Source organism: Hypanus sabinus, chromosome 23 (assembly GCF_030144855.1).
Source record: "Hypanus sabinus isolate sHypSab1 chromosome 23, sHypSab1.hap1, whole genome shotgun sequence".
NCBI lineage: Eukaryota > Metazoa > Chordata > Chondrichthyes > Myliobatiformes > Dasyatidae > Hypanus > Hypanus sabinus.
The window spans coordinates 64,072,235-64,095,329 of record NC_082728.1 but is presented as its reverse complement, the minus strand read 5'-3'; the positions used below and the strand labels follow the sequence as shown (position 1 = coordinate 64,095,329).

At 43.7% G+C, this 23,095-nt stretch overlaps 1 protein-coding gene across 2 annotated transcripts in view; it reads right to left on the bottom strand.

Annotated features, from left to right (window-relative positions):
* The window catches only part of xylt2 (xylosyltransferase II), a 275,890-nt gene that overhangs the window by 104,430 nt on the left and 148,365 nt on the right, over positions 1 to 23,095 (bottom strand). For both annotated transcript variants that reach the window (XM_059949008.1, XM_059949009.1), the window contains one exon: positions 11,163 to 11,243. In XM_059949008.1, the coding sequence (XP_059804991.1) occupies positions 11,163 to 11,243 (81 nt within the window). The remainder of the gene's footprint in view (positions 1 to 11,162; positions 11,244 to 23,095) is intronic.

Here is a 23,095-nt window from a genome sequence, read left to right as displayed (position 1 = left end):
TATAGTGAGTTGACCATCATTAGTTGGGGGACTGTGTTCAAGAACCACAAGATAATACTGGTAAAACTCTGATTAGACTAAGTTTAAAATATTGTGTTCAGTTCTGATCCCTTCATTATAAGAAAGATGTGGAAACGTTAGATCAGTGGTCCCCAACCACCGGGCCGCAAAGCATGTGCTACCGGGCCGCAAGGAAACAATATGATTTGTCGATATGAAATGATATGAGTAAGCTACACCTTTCCTCATTCCCTGTCATGCCCACTATTGAACTTGAACGCACGTGAGGTCATTACCCACACGTCATCCATGTCAGTGAGGGAAGAAGATCAACTCCTCGAGCTTGCAAATGACGGTGGCCTGAAAAGTATGTTTGACATAACATCTCTGCCAGCATTCTGGATCAAAGTCAAGGCTGAATATCCTGAGATAGGATGAAAGCACTGAAAATGTTGCTTCCATTTCCAACATCATATCTCTGCGAAGCGGGCTTTTCTGCAATGAATGCAACGAAAACTAAATTGCAGCATAGACTGGACATAAAGAACCCCCTTCGAGTATCACTTTCTCCCATCGCCCCACAATAGGAACGTCTTGTTGCAGGGAAACAAGCCCAGGGCTCCCACTGATTCAGTGATATTGGTGTGTTGCACTGATTTTATAGGTTCATACAGGGAAAATATGCGCTGTGTGTTTAATATAAAATTCATTAGATATACCCTTTTAGAAATGAAATTGAGTGTATTAGCCGCTTATAAGTGACTTAGTTGACCTATATTCCGGTTGTGATTAACACCCCGCCCACCTCCCCCCCAAACCACCAGTCGGCCAGCCCGCAAGAACATTGTCAATATTAAACCAGTCCATGGTGCAAAAAAAGGTTGGGGACCTCTGCGTTAGAGAGAGTGCAGAGGAGATTTACCAGGAGGCTTCCTGGATTGGATAATATGTCTCATGAAGAAAGGTGGAACAAGCTAAGGCTTTTCTCTTTGGAGCAAAGGAGGATGAGAGGCAACTTCACAGAAGCATATAAGATAGATAATTCACATTCTAGTTTAATTAAATTATCCAAGACCTCATCTTGAGTATTGAGAACAGTTTTGGGCTCCTCTAAGAAAAGATGTGCTGGCATTGGAGAGTGTTTAAAGGTTCACAAGGATGATTCTGGGAATTAAAGGGTTATCCTATGGGTACGTGCTTGCTGGAATTCAGAAGGATGAGGGTGGATCTCATTGAAACCTTTTGAATGTTGAAAAGCCTAGAAAGAGTAGATGTGGAAAGGATATTGCCCATGGTGGGGGAGTCTAGGATAAGAGGGCACAGCCTAAGTTTAGAGGGGTGTCCATTTAAAACAGAGATGTGGAGGAATTTCTTTAGTCAGAGTGGTGAATTTGTGGAACTTATTACCATAGGCAGCTGTGGAGGCCAGATTATTGGGTGCACCTAAGGCAGAGCTTAAGAGGTTCTTGATTGGACACGGCATCAAAGGTTACAGGGAGAAGGCTGGGGAGTGGGGCTGAGGAGGGGATATCAAAGATCAGCCATGATTGAATGGTGGAGCAGACTCAATGGGCCAAATGGTCTAATTCTGCTCCTATGTCTTATGGTCTTAATTGTTATTCAATCATATGCATGTAAACAGTTAAATGAAGCATCATTCCTTCAGGGCCAAGGTGCAAAACAGCATATATAATTACATACAGCAAATATTGTTAAGATAGCACATACAGTCACAAAAATAATATTATCACAAGTCCCTGAGAGGCACACCCCGAGAATTGATGGTTCATGGGATGTTGTCCTGAAGCCATGTTTCTGCAAGAAACATGTAGCAGTTCATCATCTCATGCTGGGTTATAGCCGCAGACAAAACAGCACTGGCCAGCATGAATTCCAATGTGCCTGCCCTGTCTCTGGTTTCTCACATGCTGCATCTGGCACCTCCTTCTCTGGTAGCTGTAACAGGTGACACTATGGCACGACGGCTTGATCAGCACAACAGCCGAGGCCACACAGCACCTTTGCCATTAGTCGTGCAAATGAACAATGAAATGAGTTTGCAGTATTTTTGTATTACCAATGATCACATGAAAATTGGATCACACATTTGCACCATTTGTTGGAACCATAGAGGCAGCTGCGATCAAGTTCACCACCATTTACCAAAAGTACATAGATAGAATGAACAGCTATCACCTTTCAACAGCCGAGAGATAATGCTGCAGCTATATAGGACCCTGGTCAGACCCCACTTGGAGTACTGTGCTCAGTTCTGGTCACCTCACTATAGGAAAGATGTGGAAACCATAGAAAGGGTACAGAGATTTACAAGGATGTTGCCTGGATTAGGGAGCATGCCGTATGAGAATAGGTTGAGTGAACTTGGCCTTTTTTCCTTAGAGCGACAGAGGATGAAAGGTGACCTGATAGATGATGAGAGGCACTGATGGTGTGGATAGTCAAAGGCTTTTTCCCAGGGCTGAAATGGCTAGCATGAGAGAGCATAGTTTTAAGGTGCTTGGAAGCAGGTACAAAGGAGACATCGGGCGAGTTTTTTAAAGCAAAGAGTGGTGAGTGAGTGGAATGGGCTGCCAGCAGAGTGGTGGTGGAGTCGGATACCATAGGGTCTTTTAAAAGACTCCTGGACAGGTAAATGGAGCTCAGAAAAATAGAGGGTTATGGGTAACCATACGTAATTTCTCAGGTAAGGACACGTTCGGCACAGCTTTGTGGGCTGAAGGGCCTATATGTGCTGTAGGTTTTCTGTGTTTCTATGTTTTTACCCTGGGCAGCAATGGTTATCACGACAGGACATACTTTTAATGCAACTGGAGGAAAGTATTGGGGTGATGTCAGAGGTAATTTTTTTTTATATATAGAGTGGTTAATTGCATGGAATGCACTGCTAGTGATGGTAGTACAGGCAGATACGTTAGCAATATTTAAGAAACTCTTAGACACATGGATTAAAAAGAAAGGAGGACGACATGTGAGGAAATGGTTAGATTGATCTTGGAGTAGATCAAAAGGTTAGCACAACATTGTGGGCTAAAGGGCCTGTACTGTGCTGTTCTATATGCTGGGTCAAGAACATGTCATCTGATATATTAACAGTTAAAATTTAAAGCTGCTCACTCCTTCCACAGCCAATCCCCTCATTATAGACTGGCACATGTACACAAACAGGAAAATCTACAGATGTTGGAAATCAAGTGTAACCCCCTGGGTCGCCTCAGGCTCGCTCAGTTCGTTCTCGTCTAGGGGGAGCAGCCTTCGGCCCCGCCAAACTGGGTAATCAGCTGGTGTGGTTGCTGTGTGATGTCCCCACCTTGCCCAAAAAACAGACAGTACACCATAAGCGATTAAATTACAATTTATAAAGGTTACTATAACTAAGTGATTAATAATGATACTGTATATATGAAGAGAAAAAATAAAGAAAAGGCGCCAAACTTATCAAAGTCCAAACCACTTCGTGCACAACCGTTGGAGCTCAATTACTGAAGTCTTCTGGCCACCATTCAATCCCCTCTGAACTCCTCAACTCGCAGCTCAGGACCCTCCGAGTGGTCAACCAAGCACATCTAGCTTCATCCCCCCTCCTCGGAGTACCTCGCGGCCTCGGACCCCCGCTTGGGGTTCGATCCTCGCCCAGCTTACAGCATTGCGTCCTCTCTCTCGACCCCCTCGCGCCGATCTGCCCAAAAGCCCGTCAACAAAAGCTTACAGACTCAGAAGAAAGAACATTAATCCCCATTTGGTTTACAAAGGAATACCATTCTCGTTATCAGTAAATTTTAACAAACAAGCTTCCAGCACTCTCTCGCAACAAAGAAACATTCCTGCTTTTAACAAAACAAAGAAACCCTTTCCCAACAGTAACAAAGAAAAAAGAAGAAACCCCCTTTACACAAGCAAAACACACAAAATACTGGGGGAAAAGTACAGCAGCTATGGAAGAGAATAAACAGTCAACATTTCAGGCTGAGACCCTTCATTGGGACTATTCACCTTCCTTCCTCTTCCTGAAGTCAACATGAGCTACTTAGTTTTGCTGATGTTGAGCAGCAAGTTGTTCTGGCACCATTCAACAGTTTAATCTATCTTGCTCTATTAAGCTGACTAACTGCCATCTGTGATTATTAAATTTTGAAGATGGGATTGGAGCTGTGCTTAGCCACACAGTCATGTGCATAAAGAGCAGAGCAGCTTTGAGGCTCTCCTGTGTTGATGATCAGTCAGGAAAAGATGTTGTTACTAATCCTCACTAATTGAGATCTGCTAATGAAGAAGTAGGGGGATTCAGTTGCAGAGGGAGATAAAGAGGGCCATGTCTTGAAGCTTGATGTGTGAGCTTACTGTGTTGAATGCTGAGCTGTAGTCTGATGTACTTGAGTGTTCCTGCTGTCCAGAGCAAAGCCAAGAGCCAGAGAAATTACATCTGTCACTGACCCAGCGTACCCAGATCTGCTGGGGAGGTTACTGCACAGGATTAAAAGAAGGTACGGAAAGCTATAAAATTAGTCAGCTCCATCATGTGTACCAGCCTCTGTATTATTTAAGACATCTTCAAGGAGCAGTGCCTCAGAACATTATTAAAAACTCTTATCACCCAGGACGTGCCTTCTTCTCATTGTTACCATCAGGAAGGAAGCTGAAGGCTTGCACTCAGTGATTCAGGAACAACTTCTTCCCGTCTGCCATCCGATTTTTAAATGTACATTGAATCCCTGAACACTACCTCACTTTTTTTCTATTTTGCACTATTTTTAATTTTACTATTTTTTATACATATAATCAATTTCAGTGTATATATTTTTAAATATTCACCATGTATTTCACTGTACTGCTGCCACTAAGTTAACAAATTTCACAACACATGCTGGTGATGGTAACCTAATTCTAATTCTGTTCACCTTGTTTCTGGTTGATGGAGTTCCTCACTCTACTGTTAATCTGTTCATTGCTAACCTGTGAGGGTTCAGGAAAGTACCTGAGGAATTTTGAAGGTTAAAAGAAGCCATGAAATATCTTTGGCAGGTAAGATTAATGAGAAACCCAAGTTATTAACTGAGTATAGTAAGAGCAAGGGATAGAGTACATGGCCTTAGAGAACATAGGGATAATTTATATAAATAGCATGGTAAATGAGTGTGCCCCTAAACAAAACCTTATTGTCTTTTTTTTATCAAAAAGGACACATTAGGGTACACGATAGCCAGAGTTCAAGGTGAACTGCATAACTGGTTTTGTGATAGGATGAAGAGGGCTGTGGTGGTAGGATGCTTTTCTGATTGGAAATCTGTAATATACCACAAGGTTGGGTACTGGGGCCTTCACTGTTTGTGATGCCTATTAACAACCTGCATGTAAATATATGACTAGTAAATTTGAGGAAGAAATTATAGTGGTACAATATTACAATAATGTTATTATGGACAATGAGGAAGGAAGGTTATCTAGGGCTGTAGGAAGATACAGATATACATACATACACACACACACACACACAAAATGGTAGGATATTAAAGAATACTGATGAACAAAGAGACCTAGAGTACTGTCCAAAAGTCTTAGGTAGACATATAAAATAGGGTGCCTAAGATTTTTGTACAGTACTGTATGTGTCAATATGGAGTGGAGAGCAAGTTTATAAATCTGGCGGGAGAAAAGGTTGTTGGGAGGGCCAGGGTGGAGCACTGTAGGAAGAGTGTGCGACAGGTGGCAGAGAAAAAGGGCCAGGGGCAGGGAGTGGAGTGGTTGCAGACATACCTGGCCATCAGTCTCCAGGTAAGGTCATTTGATTCCAAACAATTGGTTTATTGACCATTACAGAATGTTTTTCTGGTGCTTCCCACACCCTCCGCTCTCCCTTCCCCATTTCCCAACCATAATTCCCCCTCCCTGACCCCTTCCCACTCTCAATCCACAACATAGACCCACATCAGAAGTAGGTTTATCATCATTCACACGTCATGAAATTAATTTTTTTTGTAGTAGCAGTACAGCGCAACACATAAAATTACTACAGTACTGAACAAAAGTCTTAGGCATATATATGTGTCAAAGACTTTTGCACAATACTGTATGAGTCTAAGTCCATTGTACTCAAACTATCAATACAAGTGGAAAGAATGATGAAAGCAGATCATAAGTGGAAAGAATGATGAAGGCAGATCATAGAGTGTAAGTGTTGGGACTGGGAGTCAACACTGTGTACAATTCTGGTCACCACACAACAGCAAGAATATAGTTGCACTGGAGTGAGTGCAGAGGAGATTCACTAACATCTTGCCTGTTTTTGAGGGCTTCAGTGAGGTGGAGGGCTTGCTTTCCCTGGAGTGAAGGCGGCTGAGCTTACATACCTTAGCTAGATATAAAATGGATGCAGATGGTCAAAATACCTTTCCCATGGAATATCAAGAAGCAGAAGGGACAAGTTTAAGGTGGGAGGAAGGAGTTTTCAAGAGGATATGAGTGTTAAGTTTTTATTAAACTAGAGGATGTTTGATATTTGGAAAGTGGAAAAATATACTTATTATATTTAAAAAGGTACCTAAACAAACATATAAATAGGCAAGGCATGGAAGGATATGGTCCTAATGTGAGCCAATGCAATTAATGTAGATGGGTAAAAACAACACGGATGTGATGGGCTGAAGGGCCATATTTCTGTCCTGTACAAATCTAGATTCTATTACTTACTTCACTTAATTTGTTGGCAGATGTGAATGAAACTAAATATTGTGCAATCATAAGCCGATATCCTTACTTATGTTACGATGCAAAAAAGACTATTAACCAAGCAGCTGAAGGTGGTTGGACCAAGGATACTACTCCAAGAAACTCTTTGAATTAAAATCAATTGCACTGAATTGACTTTATTTCTTACATCTTTCATATATCTGAGGAGTAAAAATCTTTACGTTACGTCTCCATCTGAATGTGCAATGTGAAAATTGGTAATTTGTAATAAATTGTACAGGCAGTCCCCGGGTTACATACGAGTTCCGTTCCTGAGTCTGTCTTTATGTCGGATTTGTACGTAAGTTGGAACAAGTACATCCGGTATTATTTAGTGTCAGTTAGTCAAACGTTTGTCTTAGTACATAGTATATATTTTACCATTCTATACATATAAAATACTTAAGAAACATATGTATCCCAATAATTAAACCACTGCATTGCTTAGTAATAATTGTAGCTTTCATCGGGGCAGCGCCTTTCACCAGCTCTATTATTCTCACTTTATCCGTTATCCTTTAAAATTGTTCCAATCGTTGACTGACTGTAGCCTAACACTTTTCCAAAGACCGATGGTGTTTCAACTCTTTCCAAATGCTTTATTATTTCCACTTTATTTTCAATCGCGATCGCTTCCTGTCAATGGAACAGAAACACTGCGGGCGGGTCCAAAGGTCCGCTGGGTCCTATGGACCACCCCACTGAATTCCCCGGGTTCAAAAGTCTAGCACACTGAGACAGGCTAAATGGGGCAAGTGGGGGCTGTGCTGGGTTTGGGTATTTGATCCCCCACAATATTCCGTGTGGGAATTTAAACTGGAGGTGGCAGTGTTTTTTTTACTAGGTCGAGTTGCAAGCTAGGTCAGTAAGATAAACAAAAGAACAGTCAATGTAGCTTAGAAATACAATTGTATCAGTGTGAGTTAATCAATCTGATGGCCTGGTGGAAGAAGCTGTCCCAGAGCCTGTTGGTCCAGGCTTTTATGCTACAGTACCAGTTTTCCAGAAGGTAGCAGCTGGAACAGTTTGTGGTTGGAGTGGCTTGGATCCCTAGTGATCCTTCAGGCCCTTTTTACACTGCTGTCGGTGTAAGTATCCTGAATAGTGGTAAGTTCACATCCACAGATGCGCTGGGCTCTCTGCAGAGTCCTATGATTGAGGGAAGCAGTGATGCAGCCAGTCAGGATGCTCTCAATCGTGCCCCTGCAGATAGTCCTTAGGATTTGGGGTCTTGTGCCCAACTTCTTCAACCATCTGAGGTGCCTTTTTCACCATAGAGCCTGTATTTACAGACCCAGTGAGGTCCTCAATGACGTGTATACTGAGGAAAATGAAGTCATTTACTCCAGATCCACGGATGCAAATAAGGGTGAGCCTGTCTCCATTCCTCCTGTTGTCCACAACCAGCTCCTTTGTTTTGGCGACATTGAGGTTGTTTTCTTGACACCACTGTGTCGGGGTGATGACTTCTTCTCTGCAGGTTGCCTCAATATTATTTGAGTTAAGGCCAATCAATGTAGTATAATCTGCAAATTTAATTAGCAGATTGGAGCTGTGGGTCACGACAGTCATAAGTATACAGAGAGTAAAGGAGGGGGTTTACGACACAGCCCTGGGGGCTCCTGTGTTGACAGTCAGAGAGGCAGAGGTGAGGGTGCCCACTCTTACCACCTGCAGGTAATCTGACAGGAAGTCCAAGATCCAGCTGCACAAGGCAGGGTGAAGGCCAAGGTCTCTAAGCTTCTTGTCAAGCCTGGAGGGAAGTAAGGTGTTGAATGCTGAACAGTAGTTCAAGAAGAGCATTTTCACATAAGCATCCCTCCACTCCAAGTGTGTGAGGACAGTGAGTAGAGCTGTGGCTATTGCATCAACTGTCAATTAGTTGTGTCAGTAGGCGAATTGAAGGGGGTCCAGTGAGGGTGGTAGCATGCTGCAGATGTAGCCCTTGAACAGCCTCTCAAAGCATTTGCTAATTATTGAGGTGAGTGCGACAGGATGCAGTCGTTCAGACATGTTACCTTGGTCTTTGTAGGTACATGGACAATGGTGGATGTTTTCAAGCAGGAGGGCACTCCTCACTGGGAGAAGGAGAGATTAAAAATGTCTGCAAACACACCAGCCAGTTGTGCCGTGCACACTCTAAGAGGACCTGCCCTGGGATACCTTGCGGCTATCCACTCTTGTAAACACCTGTGTACCTCAACCTCAGAGATGACCAAGGTGCAGGCTGCATCAGCAGTTCTCCTCAGGGACTCAGCACTGGCGACATCGAACAGAGTGTAAAAAAGATTTTGTTCATCTGGGAGAGATAGCGATGCTGGCAGCACCACTGCCTTTAGCTTTGAAATCTGCAATGGTGTGCAGACCTTGCCATAAGCTGCGTGTGTTGTTGCTGAGAGTACTGCCTGGATCCTGTCCCTGTATCGTTGTACCACTGCCGTGATGACTGCATAGATCATAGCTGCATTTCTTCAGTTCTTGCTGATTACTGGCAACGTAAGCTCTGTCTCACGCAGTGAGCGCTGTGCGCACGGAACTGGTGATCTAGGGTTTCTGGTCTGGATGAACCCTGACCAATTTTTGGGAGTCAATGTTCTTGATACACTTCTGGATGAAGCTCATTACCCCTTCCGTGACTTCATAGACGTCCTCATCACAAAAGACATTCCAGTTGACATCATCAAAGCAGTCCTGTAGCATGGAGGCTGACTGGTCAGACCAACACTGGACGTTTTTAACTATGGCCGCCTCTTTACATGGGCAGAAGCAGGTTGAAGGAGTGGTCAGACTTCCCAAACAGTGGACGGAGGAACGCTTTGTAAGCATTAAGGAAGGTTGAGTAGCAGTGGTCAAGTCTGTTATCTCCCTGTGTGCTCACCTGGATGGGTTGACAAAACTTCAGAGAGACTTTAGTCAGTGACACTTGATTGAAGTCTCCAGCGATGATGGAATCGTGTACAGTTCCTCTAGAGACAGTTCAGTATCAGCCTTCAGCGGAATATACACAGCTGAGATAACAGCTGTGTACTCTCTAAGCAGCCATGAAGGTCTACACAGCAGCACAATGTATTCTAGATGAATTAAATTGAATTGAACTGATTTTATTTCTTACATCCTTCACATACATGAGTAAAAATATTTACCTTACATCTCTGTCTAAATGTGCAATCATAGTAATTTATAATAAATAGAACAGTCAATGTAATACAGAGTACACTCATATCAGCATGAGTTAATCAATCTGATAACCTGGTGAAAGAAGCTGTCCTGAAGCCTGTTGATTCTGGCTTTTATGCTGCAGTATCATTTCCCAAATGGTAGCAGCTAGAATAGATTGTGGTTGGGGTGACTTGGGACCCAATGATCCGAATGAACCCTTTTTACACACCTGTCCTTGTAAATATTCTGCATCATGGGAAGTTCACAACTAGATTAAGAGAGGTACCAGGTAGTGATGCAGCCAGTCAGGATGGGGAACAAAAGGATTTGAGGGCATGCACATTCTGGGGAGTCACACTAAGCATTATTGACCATAAAGTATTATCTCACCTCTTTTACTCTTCCCAGAGAGGTTTTTGGATTTGTTCACCCGGAACAGGGAGAACCCAGAGGGCTCGATGGTGTGATCCATATCTCCACCGTCAACCAGGTCTCCATGAGGCACAAAATGTTACAATCCTTTGTTTCCTTCTTGCAGCAATGTCTAGGTCAGGAACATCACCAAGGAACACAGCCACAATATTTTCAACTGGCTTTGCTCTACTACAGATTGCCTCATGTCCCTGCAACTGCCCTACCACAATCAGCTGAACCTTGGCATGAGAATGGTGTCAATGCCACAAGTCTGCATTGTTCTAACTTCCTTTCACTGTAACAGCACAACTATCTTTTGAGATGAAAAAAATAACATCCTTCATTACCTACATACCATCTGCCTAAGGTAAAGGTTTTTAATATTCATGCAGCACTGTTATCAACAGATTATCCAGTTGGACAAAGAATCACTTGCTCAGCAACTGGCTTTGACTCCTTAAAGAAAGCAGAACACCCATATCAGATACTGCAAGAACCTGAGAATTATCACAAATGTAATTCTGAGTCCCAGACAATAGGACATGCCATTGTAACTTGCCCACAAATATTTCCTCATTCATCTACTCAGCTTCACAGTACCTCTGAACCTATCATTGGTCTGTCACCCAAAATTAGTAGTAGGAATCACTTGGGGAGAGCTCAGGATGCATGTATCTGCTTATGTTTCCAATGTGCAACGGTAATTGTACAGATCTTTATCTTAATTCAAGTATAATAATAGAAACCTTAACTTTGCAGTGCCACCTCTCATAGGCAAAGGTCATGGAGCTCATCATTCTCTAGGAATACAAGCTGAAAGCTTTATTCTACATTTTAGCTCCTACCTGGCATTATCCCTGCCATGAGACTTCAGGAAGTTCTTCCCTCTGTATTTGGAGAGGAATACCACCAGCTCATCGTCTGTCCTGTGATTTAAAAAATTAACAATTTAAACAAAACTTAGCAACCCTTTCCTTCTATATTGAATATTGATACAAGTTAAGATTCCTTATAATTTGTGCTGATTGAAATGAAGGATGTTTTTTCTTTACACAGTTGATTACTAACCTCTGTTTCCAAGCGTATGTTTTGCTTCGTGCTGAGAAAATTTCATCTCCAAAAACTGGTAGCACAAAAAAAAGTGCAACAAGGTGGTGTAATGGTCAGCACAATGGTTTACAGTACAGGTGACCAGGGTTCAATTCCCACTGCTGCCTGTACAGAGTCTGTACATTCTCTCAGTGAGCGCCAGGGTTTTCTCTTGATGCTCCAGCTTCCTTTCACAGTCCAAAGACGTACTGGTTGGTAGGTAAATTGGTCACTATAAATTAGGCCAAGATTAAATCAGGGATTTCTAGGTTGTGCAGCTTGAAGGGCCAGAAAAGCTTATACCATGCTGTATGTCAATTAAAAAAAACTTATTACTGGGGAATAAAATTTTTTTCACGTTGTTTGTAATCAATCCTCTCCTTGGGCAAGTACCACATTAGGTTACATACAGTGCAAATCTTGTTATTTCTGCCTAATGTATGATTAGCTGAACTAAGCTGCAAGATTAATGGGACCAGTAATCATTGATGTAGAAAAGCTCCTATTCCTGAATGTCCATCCAGTGATTGTTTGTGATATTGATTCATGATGTTTCTGTGGTTAATAACCTGATGATACTTTCTCCCTTGGATGACACATTAAAATGTAGCCGCTTACTCAAGCCACCAAGAGCACCAAGGCAATACTACAGAGAGGGATCAGACTATAAGGCCAAAAGACATAGGAGCAGAAATAGGCCATTTGGCCCTTTGAGTATGCTCCTCCATTCAATCATAGCTACTCCTTTTCCTGCCCCACTCCCCGGCCTTCTGTGCCCAATCAAGAACATACAAAGCTCTGCTTTAAATACACCCAACAACCTGGTCTCTCTCCACAGCTGCCACAAATTCACCACCCTATGGCTAAAGAAATTACTCCACATCTGTTTTAAATGGACACCACTCTATCCTGAGGTTGTGCCCTCTTGTCCTAGACTCCCCACCATGGGAAACAACCTTGCCGCTTCTACTTTTCTAGGCCTTCCAACATTGGAAAGGTTTCAATGAGATGCCCCCTCATCCTTCTGAATTCCAGTGAGTACAGACCCAGAACCATCAAACATTCCTCGTATGATAACCTTTTCATTCCTGGAATCATCCTTGTGAACCTGCTCTGAACCTTCTCAAATGCCTGCACACCTTTGTTTAGATGAGGAGGCCAAAACTGTTCATAATACTCAAGGTGAGACCTCATCAGTGCCTTATAAATCCTTAGCATTATATCTCTGCTCTTGTATTCTAGATCTCTTGAAATAAATGCTATCATTGCTTTTGCCTTCCTCACCAGACTCAACCTGCAAGCTAACCTTTAAGGTATACTACACAAGGACTCCCAAGACCCTTTACATCTCAGATTTTTAGATCTTCTCCCCTTTTAGGAAATAGTCTGCACATTTATTTCTACTACCAAAATGCATTGCCATGCATTTTCCAACATTGTATTTCATTTACCATTTTCTTGCCTAGTTTCCTAATCTGTATAAGTCCTTTTGCAGTCTACCTGTTTCCTCAACACTACCTGCCTCTCCACCAATCTTTGTATCATCGGCAAACTTGGCAACAAAGGATTCCATCATCTAAATCTATAAATAGCATGAAAAGAAGCAGTCCCAACACAGACCCCTGTGGACACCACTAGTCACTGGCAGCCTACCAGAAAAGGATCCTTTTATTCCCACGCACTGCCTGCTACCAATCAAATAATGATCTAACCATGTCAAAGGCCTTCTGAAAGACCAAATACACAACATCCACTACATCCTCTTTATCTATTGTACTTGCAATCTCTTTAAAGAATTCCAACAGCTTTGTCAGGCAAAATTTTCCTATCTTGTCCTGTGTCACCAAGTACTCCATAACTTCATTCTTAACAATTGACTCCAACATCTTCCCAACCACTGGGGTCAGGCTAACTGGTCTATAATTTCCTTTCTGCTGCCTTCCTCCTTTCTTCAAGAGTGGAGTGACATTTGCAATTTTCCATTCCTCTGGCACCATACCAGAGTCCAATGATTTTTGAAAGATAATTTCTAATGCCTCCACATTATCTACTGCTCTCTCTTTAAGAACCCCAGAGGACAGTTCATCTGGTCTGAGTGACTTATGTACCCTTAGGTCTTTCAGGTCTTTGAGCACTTCTCCCTTGTAATAGTAATTGCACTCACTTCTCTTCCCTCACACTCTCCAACATCTAGCAGACTGCGAGTGTCTTCCACAGTGAAGACTGATACAAAATACTCATTTCATTCATCTGCCATTTCCTTGTCCCCCATTATTATTTCTCCAGCCTCATTTTCTAGTCGTCCTATATCCATCTCATCTTTTATTTTTTACATACTTGAAAAGAACTTTTACCATCCACTTTGATATTGTTTCCTAGCTTGCTTTCACATTTCATCTTTTTCCTCCTAATGGTTCTTTTAGTTGCTCTCTGTAGGTTTTTAGAAGCTTCCCAATCCTCCATCTTCCTGGTAATTTTTTTGCTTTGTTGTATGCCCTCTCTTTTGCTTTTACATTAGCTTTGACTTCCCTTGTCAGCCACAGTTGTACTATTTTGCCAATGTGAGTTAGGTTAGGGGAGGCAGGAAATAAAAAAAGAGAGATATGGAGGGAAGATATTAGAGTACTGCAACTGGCAATCAAGACAAGTTGTAAATAAAAAAAGAACAGTGTGAGGAGCAAAATAGGAAAGAAAAGTAGGTGAGAGACAGAAGGTTGGAGAGAAGAATGTGAGGGAAATCACAACAAAAATTGTGTCTTTTATTCTGACATTGATACCAATTTCCTTTTTGTAAGTATGAAAGGATTTATCCCGGAATGATCTTGGGGAAATTAATAGTTTTCATGAAATTTTAGATTTAACAGTTACAAGACCCTTCGTCAGGACTAACTGAAAGAAGAGATAGTAAGAGATTTGAAAGTACAAGGGAGAGGGGAGATCCAAAATGATAGGAGAAGACAGGAGGGGGAGGGATGAAGCTAAGAGCTGGAAAGTTGATTGGCAAAAGGGATACAGAGCTGGAGAAGGGAAAGGATCATGGGACAGGAGGCCTAGGGAGAAAGAAAGGGGTAGGGGAGCACCAGGGGGAGATGGAGTGCAGGCAAGGAGTGATTGTGAGAAGGACAGAGAGAGAAAAGAAGAGAAAAAAAGAAGGGAAATAAATAAATAAATATAATGACGATAGATAGATAAATAAATAGATAAGGGATGGGATAAGAGGAGGAGGGGGGCATTCACGAAAGTTACAGAGATCAATGGCAAGGACTGCAAGATATTATCTACAGATCTCAGAGCCCGCCGGTTCCGATGCTAGCAGGCATGAACTTTGGATCACGGCCCCCACTGACGATCTCGGCTGCCCCACCAACCCAGGGCATATTCAAAACCCGGATTCCAGTGTCATCAATGTGGGTTCCAACGACCATAGACACCTTCAAAGTGATTGCGCAGCCTCCAACTGTGACTCCAGCCTTGAACTCCAGGCCGGGTCTTCACATGCTGGGATTGTAACTCCTGTCTCCCCTTCTCCCACCACCATTCTGCAATCCCTTCTCCCTCAGATCCCATCGTCAGTTTTTGAGCCCTCAGAGGCTCCATCTTCCACTCACCCCAACCCTCCCCTCTCCACTGACACTACCAACTTCCCTACCCCCTCGGATCCCAGCTCTCATCCATGCCAGGTCTTTACCATCCCCTCCGACCTTCAACTCTCTGAGGCTGAGCGCTTACTGAGTCCTCAGTAAGGGCCTCACTTTTGTTCCCCTTTGCCCACACCTCAGTGAGTTCCGCGTGTGCCATGACGCTGAACCCTTCTTCCGCTGGCTCCGTCTTCGAGCCTACTTCTTCGGCAAGGACTCTCCCACCCTGACCGATGACCCCTTCTCCCGTCTTCAAACCTCCTCCTCTTCATGGACACCCCGCTCTGTCTTCTGCCTGCTCTGGATCTCTTTATTGCTAACTGTCAATGGGACATCAACTGTCTTGACTTCACCACACCCTGATCCAATTCCAACCTCACGCCTTCCGAACGCTCTACTCTCTGCTCCCTCCGCACCAATCCCAACCTCACTATAAAACCCGCTAATAAGGGGCGTGCTGTTGTAGTCTGGCATACCGAGCTCTACCTGGCCGAGGCACAGTGACAACTCGCTGATACCTCCTCTTATTTACCCCACAATCATGACCCTACCAAGCAGCACCAGACCATTGCCTCACACACTATCACCAACCTAATCAGCTCTGAGTATCTCCCATCCACTGCCACCAACCTCATTATTCCCACACCCCGCACTTCCCGTTTCTGCCTCCTACCCAAGATCCACAAACCTGCCTGTCCAGGTAGACCCATTGTCTCAGCTGCTCCACCAAACTTATTTCTGCATACCTCGACACTGTTTTATCCCCCCTTTTGCAATCCCTTCCCACCTATATTCGTGACACTTCTCACCCTTTGAATTTTTTCAATGATTTTAAGTTCCCTGGCCCCCACCACCTTATTTTTACCATGGATGTCCAGTACTTATATAGAAACATAGAAAATAGGTGCAGGAGTAGGCCATTCAGCCCTTCGAGCCTGCACCACCATTCAGTATGATCACAGCTTATCAACCGACTCAGAACGCTGTACCTGCTTTCTCTCCATACCCCCGATCCCTTTAGCCACAAGGGCCATATCTAACTTCCTCATAAATATAGCCAATGAACCAGCCTCAACTGTTTCCTGTGGCAGAGAATTCCACAGATTCATCACTCTCTGTGTGAAGTTTTTCCCCAACTTGGTCCTAAAAGGCTTCCCCTTTATCCTTAAACTGCAACCCCCTCATTCTGGACTTCCCCAACATCGGAAACAATCTTCCTGCATCTAGCCTATCCAATCCCTCTAGAATTTTATACGTTTCAATAAGATCCCCCCTCAATCTTCTAAATTCCAGCGAGTATAAGCTTAGTCGATCCAGACTTTCTTCATATGAAACTCCTCAAAGCTCTCTGCTTCTTTTATTCCAGACCTAAGCAGCTCCCCTCTACCACCACTCTCCTCCGTCTAGCAGAATTAGTCCTTACTCTTAATAATTTCTCCTTTGGCTACGTCGACCATGTTCCAACTCTATACGGGTATCCGTCCCCCCCTTTTCCTTTGCTACATCGTTGACTGCATTGACACTGCCCCCTGCACGCATGCTGATCTCGTTGACTTCATTAACTTTGCCTCCAACTTTCACCCTGCCCTCAAATTTACCTGGTCCTTTTCCAACACCTCCCTCCCCTTTCTTGATCTTTCTGTCTCCATCTCTGGAGACGGCTTATCTACTGATATACTACTTATATCTTATACTTATATCTACTGATATAAGCCTACAGACTCTCACAGCTACCTGGACTATTCCTCTTCCCACTCTGTCTCTTGCAAAAATGCTATCCCCTTCTCACAATTCCTCTGTCTCCGCCTCATCTGCTCTCAGGATGAGGCTTTTCATTCCAGGTCGAAGGAGATGTCTTCCTTTTTTAAACAAAAAGGCATCCCTTCTTCCACCATCAACTCTGCTCTCAAACGCATCTCTCCCATTTCCCGCACAACTGCCCTCACCCCATCCACCGGCCACCCCACTCGGGATAGGGTTCCCCTACCTTATCTACCACCCCACCAGCCTCCAGGTCCAACGTATAATTCTCCATAACTTCCGCCACCTCCAATGGGATCCACTACCAAGCACATCTTTCCCTCCCCCCCTTCTGCTTTCCGCAGTGATCGCTCCCTATGCGACTCCCTTGTCCACTCGTCCCCCCATCCCTTCCCACTGATCTCCCTCCTGGCACTTATCCTTGTAAACAGAACAAGTGCTACACCTGCCCTTACACTTCCTCCCTCACCACCATTCAGGGCCCCAGACAGTCCTTCTAGGTGAGGCGACACTTCACCTGTGAGTCAGCTAGTGTGGTATACTGTGTCCAGTGCTCCCAGTGTGGCCTTTTATATATTGGTGAGACCCGATGCAGACTGGGAGACCGTTTTGCTGAACACCTAAGCTCGGTCCGCCAGAGAAAGCAGGATCTCCCAGTGGCCACACATTTTAATTTCATGTCACATTCCCATTCTGATATGTCTATCCATGGCCTCCTCTACTGTCAAGATGAATCCACAGTCAGGTTGGAGGAACAACACCTTAAATACTAGCTGGGTAGCCTCCAACCTGATGGCATGAACACTGACTTCTCTAACTTCTTACCCCATCCCTGACATATTTAGTTGTTTGTTTTTTTTCTCTCTCTCTGCCCATCACCCTGCCTGTTCTCCATCTCCCTCTGGTGCTCCCCCCACTCCCCTTTTCTTTCTCCCGAGGCCTCCAGTTCTGTGTCACTTTCACCAATCACCTTTCCAGCTCCTAGCTTCATCCCATCCCCTCCGGTCTTCTCCTATCATTTCGCTTTTCTCCCTCCCCCACTACTTTCAAATCTCTTAGTATCTCTCCTTTCAGTTAGTACTGACGAAGGGTCTTGGCCCAAAACGTCTACAGTGCTTCTCCCTGTAAATGCTGCCTGGCCTGCTGTGTTCCACCAGCATTTTGTGTGTATTGCTTGAATTTCCAGCATCCGCAGATTTCCTCGTGTTTTCTCCTTTGGCTCCTCCCACTTCCTCCAAACCAAAGGTGTAGCCATGGGCACCCATATAGGTCCCAGCTATGCCTGCCTTTTTGTTGGCTTTGTGGAACAGTCCATGTTCCAAGCCTATACGGGTATCCGTCCCCCTCTTTTCCTTCACTACATTGATGACTGCATTGGCGCTGCCTCCTGCACACATGCTGAGCTCGTTGACTTCATTAACTTTGTCTCCAATTTTCACCCTGCCCTCAAATTTACCTGGTCCATTTCCGACACCTCCTTCCCCTTTCTTGATCTTTCTCTCTCTATCTCTGGAGACGGCTTATCTACTGATAGCTATTATAAGCCTACGGACTCTCACAGCTACCTGCACTACAGTCGGCCCTCCTTATCCGCAGGGGATTGGTTCCGAGACCCCTTGCGGATACCAAAAAACGCGGATGCTCAAGTCCCTTATTTGACCTGGGACAGTGTGGTGGTCTTTAGGACCCAGCGGAACCCTGGACTTTAACATGTCTCCGTGCAGTGGACATTAGGACCCGACGGCGCAGCTCTGAATCCGCAGTGTTTCTGTTCACGAAAATAATCACGATCACGATTGAAAATAAGGTGGAAGCAATAAAGCGATTGGAAAGAGATGAAACGCCATCAGTCATTGGAAAAGTGTTAGGCTACAGTCAGTCAACGATCTGATCAATTTTAAAGGAACATGTGAAAGGCCCTGTTCCGATGAAAGCTACTATTATTTCTAAGCAACGCAGTGGTTAAATTATTGAAATACGTATGTTTCTTAAGTGTTTTATATGCACAGAAAGGTAAAATATGTACTATATACTAAGAAAAACGTTTGACTAACTGATGCTAAATAATACTGGATGTACCTGTTCCGACTTCAAATCCGACTTAAAGATGGACTCAGGAATGGAACTCATTCATAACCTGGGGACTCCCTGCACTTTTAAGTCATTTCTAGATTACTTATAATACCTAATACAATGTAAATGCTATGTAAATAGTTGTTATACTGTATTGTTTAGGGAATAATGACAAGAAAAAATAGTCTGTACGTGCTCAAACAACGAGTGCTGGAGAGAAAGCTTCCGAATTTTCCCGATCCGCGGTCGGTTGAATCTGTGCATGCGGAATCCACAGATGAAGAGGGCCAACTGTATTCCTCTTCCCACCCTGTCTCTTGCAAAAATGCCATCCCCTTCTCACAACTCCTCCATCCACCGCATCTGCTCTCAGGATGAGGCTTTTCATTCCAGGACGAAGGAGATGTCTTCCTTTTTTAAACAAAGGGGCTTCCCTTCATTCACCATCAACTCTGCTCTCAAACGCATCTCTCTCATTTCACGCACATCTGCCCTCACCCCATCCTCCCACCACCCCTCTAGAGATACGGTTCCCCTTGTCCTCACCTACCACCCCACCAGTCTCCAGGTCCAACATATAATTCTCTGTAACTTCCCTCACCTTCAACAGGATCCCACCACCCAAGCACATCTTTCCCTCCCCCCACCACCGTTTCTGCTTTCCACAGGGATCATTTCATACGCGACTCCCTTGTCTATCCGTCCCCCCCCCCATCCCTTCCCACTGATCTCCCTCCTGGCACTTATCCTTGTAGACGGAACAAGTGCTACACCTGTCCTTACACTTCCTCCCTCACCACCATTCAGGGACCCTGACAGTCCTTCCAGGTGAGACGACACGTCACCTGTGAGTTGGCTGGTGTGATATACTGCGTCTGGTGCTCCCGGTGTGGCCTTCTATATATTGGTGAGACACGACACAGACTGGGAGACCGTTTCGCTGAACACCTACGCTCGGTCTGCCAGAGAAAACAGGATCTCCCAGTGGCCATACATTTTAATTCCACTTCTCATTCCCATTCTGATATGTCTATACATGGCCTCCTCTACTGTCCAGATGAAGCCACACTCAGGTTGGAGGAACAACACCTTATATACCGGCTGGGTAGCCTCCAACTTGATGGCATGAACATTGATTTCTCTAAATTCCATTAATGCCCCCCTCGCCTTCTTACCCTATCCCTAATTTATTTAAAAACACAAAATGCTGGCAGAACTCAGCAGGCCAGACAGCATCTATGGGAGGAGGTAGCGACACCATTTCGGGCTGAAACCCTTCAGCAGGAGTGTTTCAGCCTGAAATGTCATCACTACCTCCTCCCATAGATGCTGTCTGGCCTGCTGAGTTCTGCCAGTATTTTGTGTTTTTATTTATTTCCAGCATCTGCAGATTCACTCGTGTTGCCCTAATTTATTTTCCCTTTTCTTTTCTCTCTCTGTCCCTCTCACAATCACTCCTTAACTGTTCTCCATCTCCACTGGTGCTCCCCTCCCCCTTTCTTTCTCCCTAGGCCTCCTGTCCCATGATCCTTTCCCTTCTCCAGCTATGTATCCCTTTTGCCAATCACCTTTCCAGCTCTTAGCTTCATCCCTCCCCCTCCTGTCTTCTCCTATCATTTCAGATCTCTCCTCCCCCTCCTACTTTCAAATCTCTTACTATCTCTTCTTTCAGTTAGTCCTGACAAAGGGTCTCGGCTTGAAACGTTGACTACTTCCTCCTACAGATGCTGCCTGGTCTGTTGGATTCCACCAGCATTTTGTGTGTGTTGCTTGACATAAGCATGAGGGAGGGAGGAGCTGTCAAGAGTTCATTCAAAGATGACTCTGGCAGGAAAGACAGTGGAGTAACATAGTAGGAGTTTCTGCGAGTAATGCAGAAAACAAAAGCAGAATTTTATAAGAAAAATCAAGGCAACCCTGACAAACAAGGGGACTGGGAGAAAAGCATAAAAGCAAAAGAGAAGGCAAACAATATGGGAAAGATGAGTGGGAAGCCAGAAGAACGTGGAACCTTTAAAATGCCAATAGACCAAAAAGTTATAAAGGAGAATCAGAATCAGGTTTCTCATCACCGGCATGTGACATGAAATTTGTTAACTTAGCAACAGCAGTTCAATGCAATACATAATCTAGCAGAGAGAGAGAAAAATAGTAATAAATAAAATAAAACAATAATAAATAAGTAAATCAATTACATATATTGACTAGAATTATTTAAAAAAGTGCAAAAAAAAAGTAATAATGTATATTTAAAAAAGTGAGATAGCATCCAAAGCTTCAAAGTCCATTCAGGAATCAGATGGCAAAGGGGAAGGGGAAGAAGCTGTTCCTCAATCGTCTTCAGCTTCTATATCTCCTACCTGATGGCAATAGTGAGAAAAGGGCATGCCCTGGGTGCTGGAGGTCTTTAATAACGGATGCTGTCTTTCTGAGACACCGCTCCCTAAAGATGCCCTGGGTACTTTGTAGGCTAATGCCCAAGATGGAGCTGACTAGAATTATAACCTTCTGCAGCTTCTTTCAGTCCTGTGCAGTAGCCTCTCCATACCAGACAATGATGCAGCCTGTCAGAATGCTCTCCAAGGTACGATAGAAGTTCTTGAGCATATTTGTTGACATGCCAAATCGCTTCAAACTCCTAATTAAGTATAGCTGTCTTGCCTTCTTTATGACTACATCAATATGTCGGGACCAAGTTAGATCCTCAGAGATCTTGACATCCAGGAACTTGAAGCTGCTCAATCTCTCCACTTCTGATCTCTCTATGAGGATTGGTACGTGTTCCTTCGTCTTCCATTCATGCAGTACACAATCAGCTCTTTTGTCTAACTGACTTTGAGTGCCAGGTTGTTGCTGCGGCACCATTCTACTAGTAGGTGTATCTCACTCCTGTACGACCTCTGATGAAATACAAGGTTAAGCTAACAAGTAACAGGGATGAAGCCTTGCAAAGTGATTTTAGGGAACTATGTATGAATTAAAAAGCAGGATTTCCAGAGTTGTAATCTCAGATTTACAATCTCTGTCATGTGCTAGTGAGGTGAGAAATAGATATGTAGTCCAGTCTAGTACATACAGTGGCATGAAAAAGTTTGGGCATCCCGGGTCAAAATTTCTGTTACTGTGAATAGTTGAGTGAGTAGAAGATGAACTGATCTCCAGAAGCCACAAAGTTAAAGATGAAAAATTCTTTTCAACATTTTAAGCAAGATTAGTGTAATGTTTTTGTTTTGTACAATTTTAGAGTGAAAAAAAGGAAAGGAGCACCATGCAAAAGTTTGGGCATCCCAAGAGATTTGAGCTCTCAGATAACTTTACCAAGGTCTCAGACCTTAATTAGCTTGTTAGGGCCATGGGTTGTTCACATTCATCATTAGGAAAGGCCAGGTGATGCAAATTTCAAAGCTTTATAAATACCCTGATTCCACAAACCTTGTCCAAACAATCAGCAGACATGGGCTCCTCTAAGCAGCTGCATAGCACTCTGAAAATTAAAATAAACGATGCCCACAAAGCAGGAGAAGGCTATAAGAAGATAGCAAAGCGTTTTCAGGTAGCCGTTTCCTCAGTTCGTAATGTAATTAAAAAATGGCAGTTAACAGGAATGGTGGAGGTCAAGTTGAGGTCCAGAAGACCAAGAAAACTTTCTGAGAGAGAATTGCTCGTAGGATTGCTAGAAAGGCAAATCAAAACCCCTGTTTGACTGCAAAAGACCTTCAGGAAGATTTAGCAGACTCTGGAATGGTGGTGCACTGTTCTACTGGGCAGTGACACCTGCACAAATATGACCTCATGGAGGAATCATCAGAAGAAAACCTTTCCTGCGTCCTCACCACAAAACTCAGCGTCAGAAGTTTGCAAAGGAACATCTAAACAAGCCTGATGCATTTTGGAAACAAGTCCTGTAGACTGAAGAAGTTAAAATAGAACTTATTGGCTGCAATGAGCAAAGGTACATTTGGAGAAAAAAGGGTGCAGAATCACTCCCTGTTAAGCACAGAGGTGGATCAATCATGCTTTTGGTTTGTGTTGCAGCCAGTGGTTCAGGGAACATTTCACTGGTAGAAGGAAGAATGAATTCAATTAAATACCAGCAAATTCTGGAAGCAAACATCACGCCGTCTGTAAAAAAAAAAAGCTTAAGATGAAAAGAGGATGGCTTCTACAACAGGATAATGATCCTAAACACACCTCAAAATCCACAATGGACTACCTCA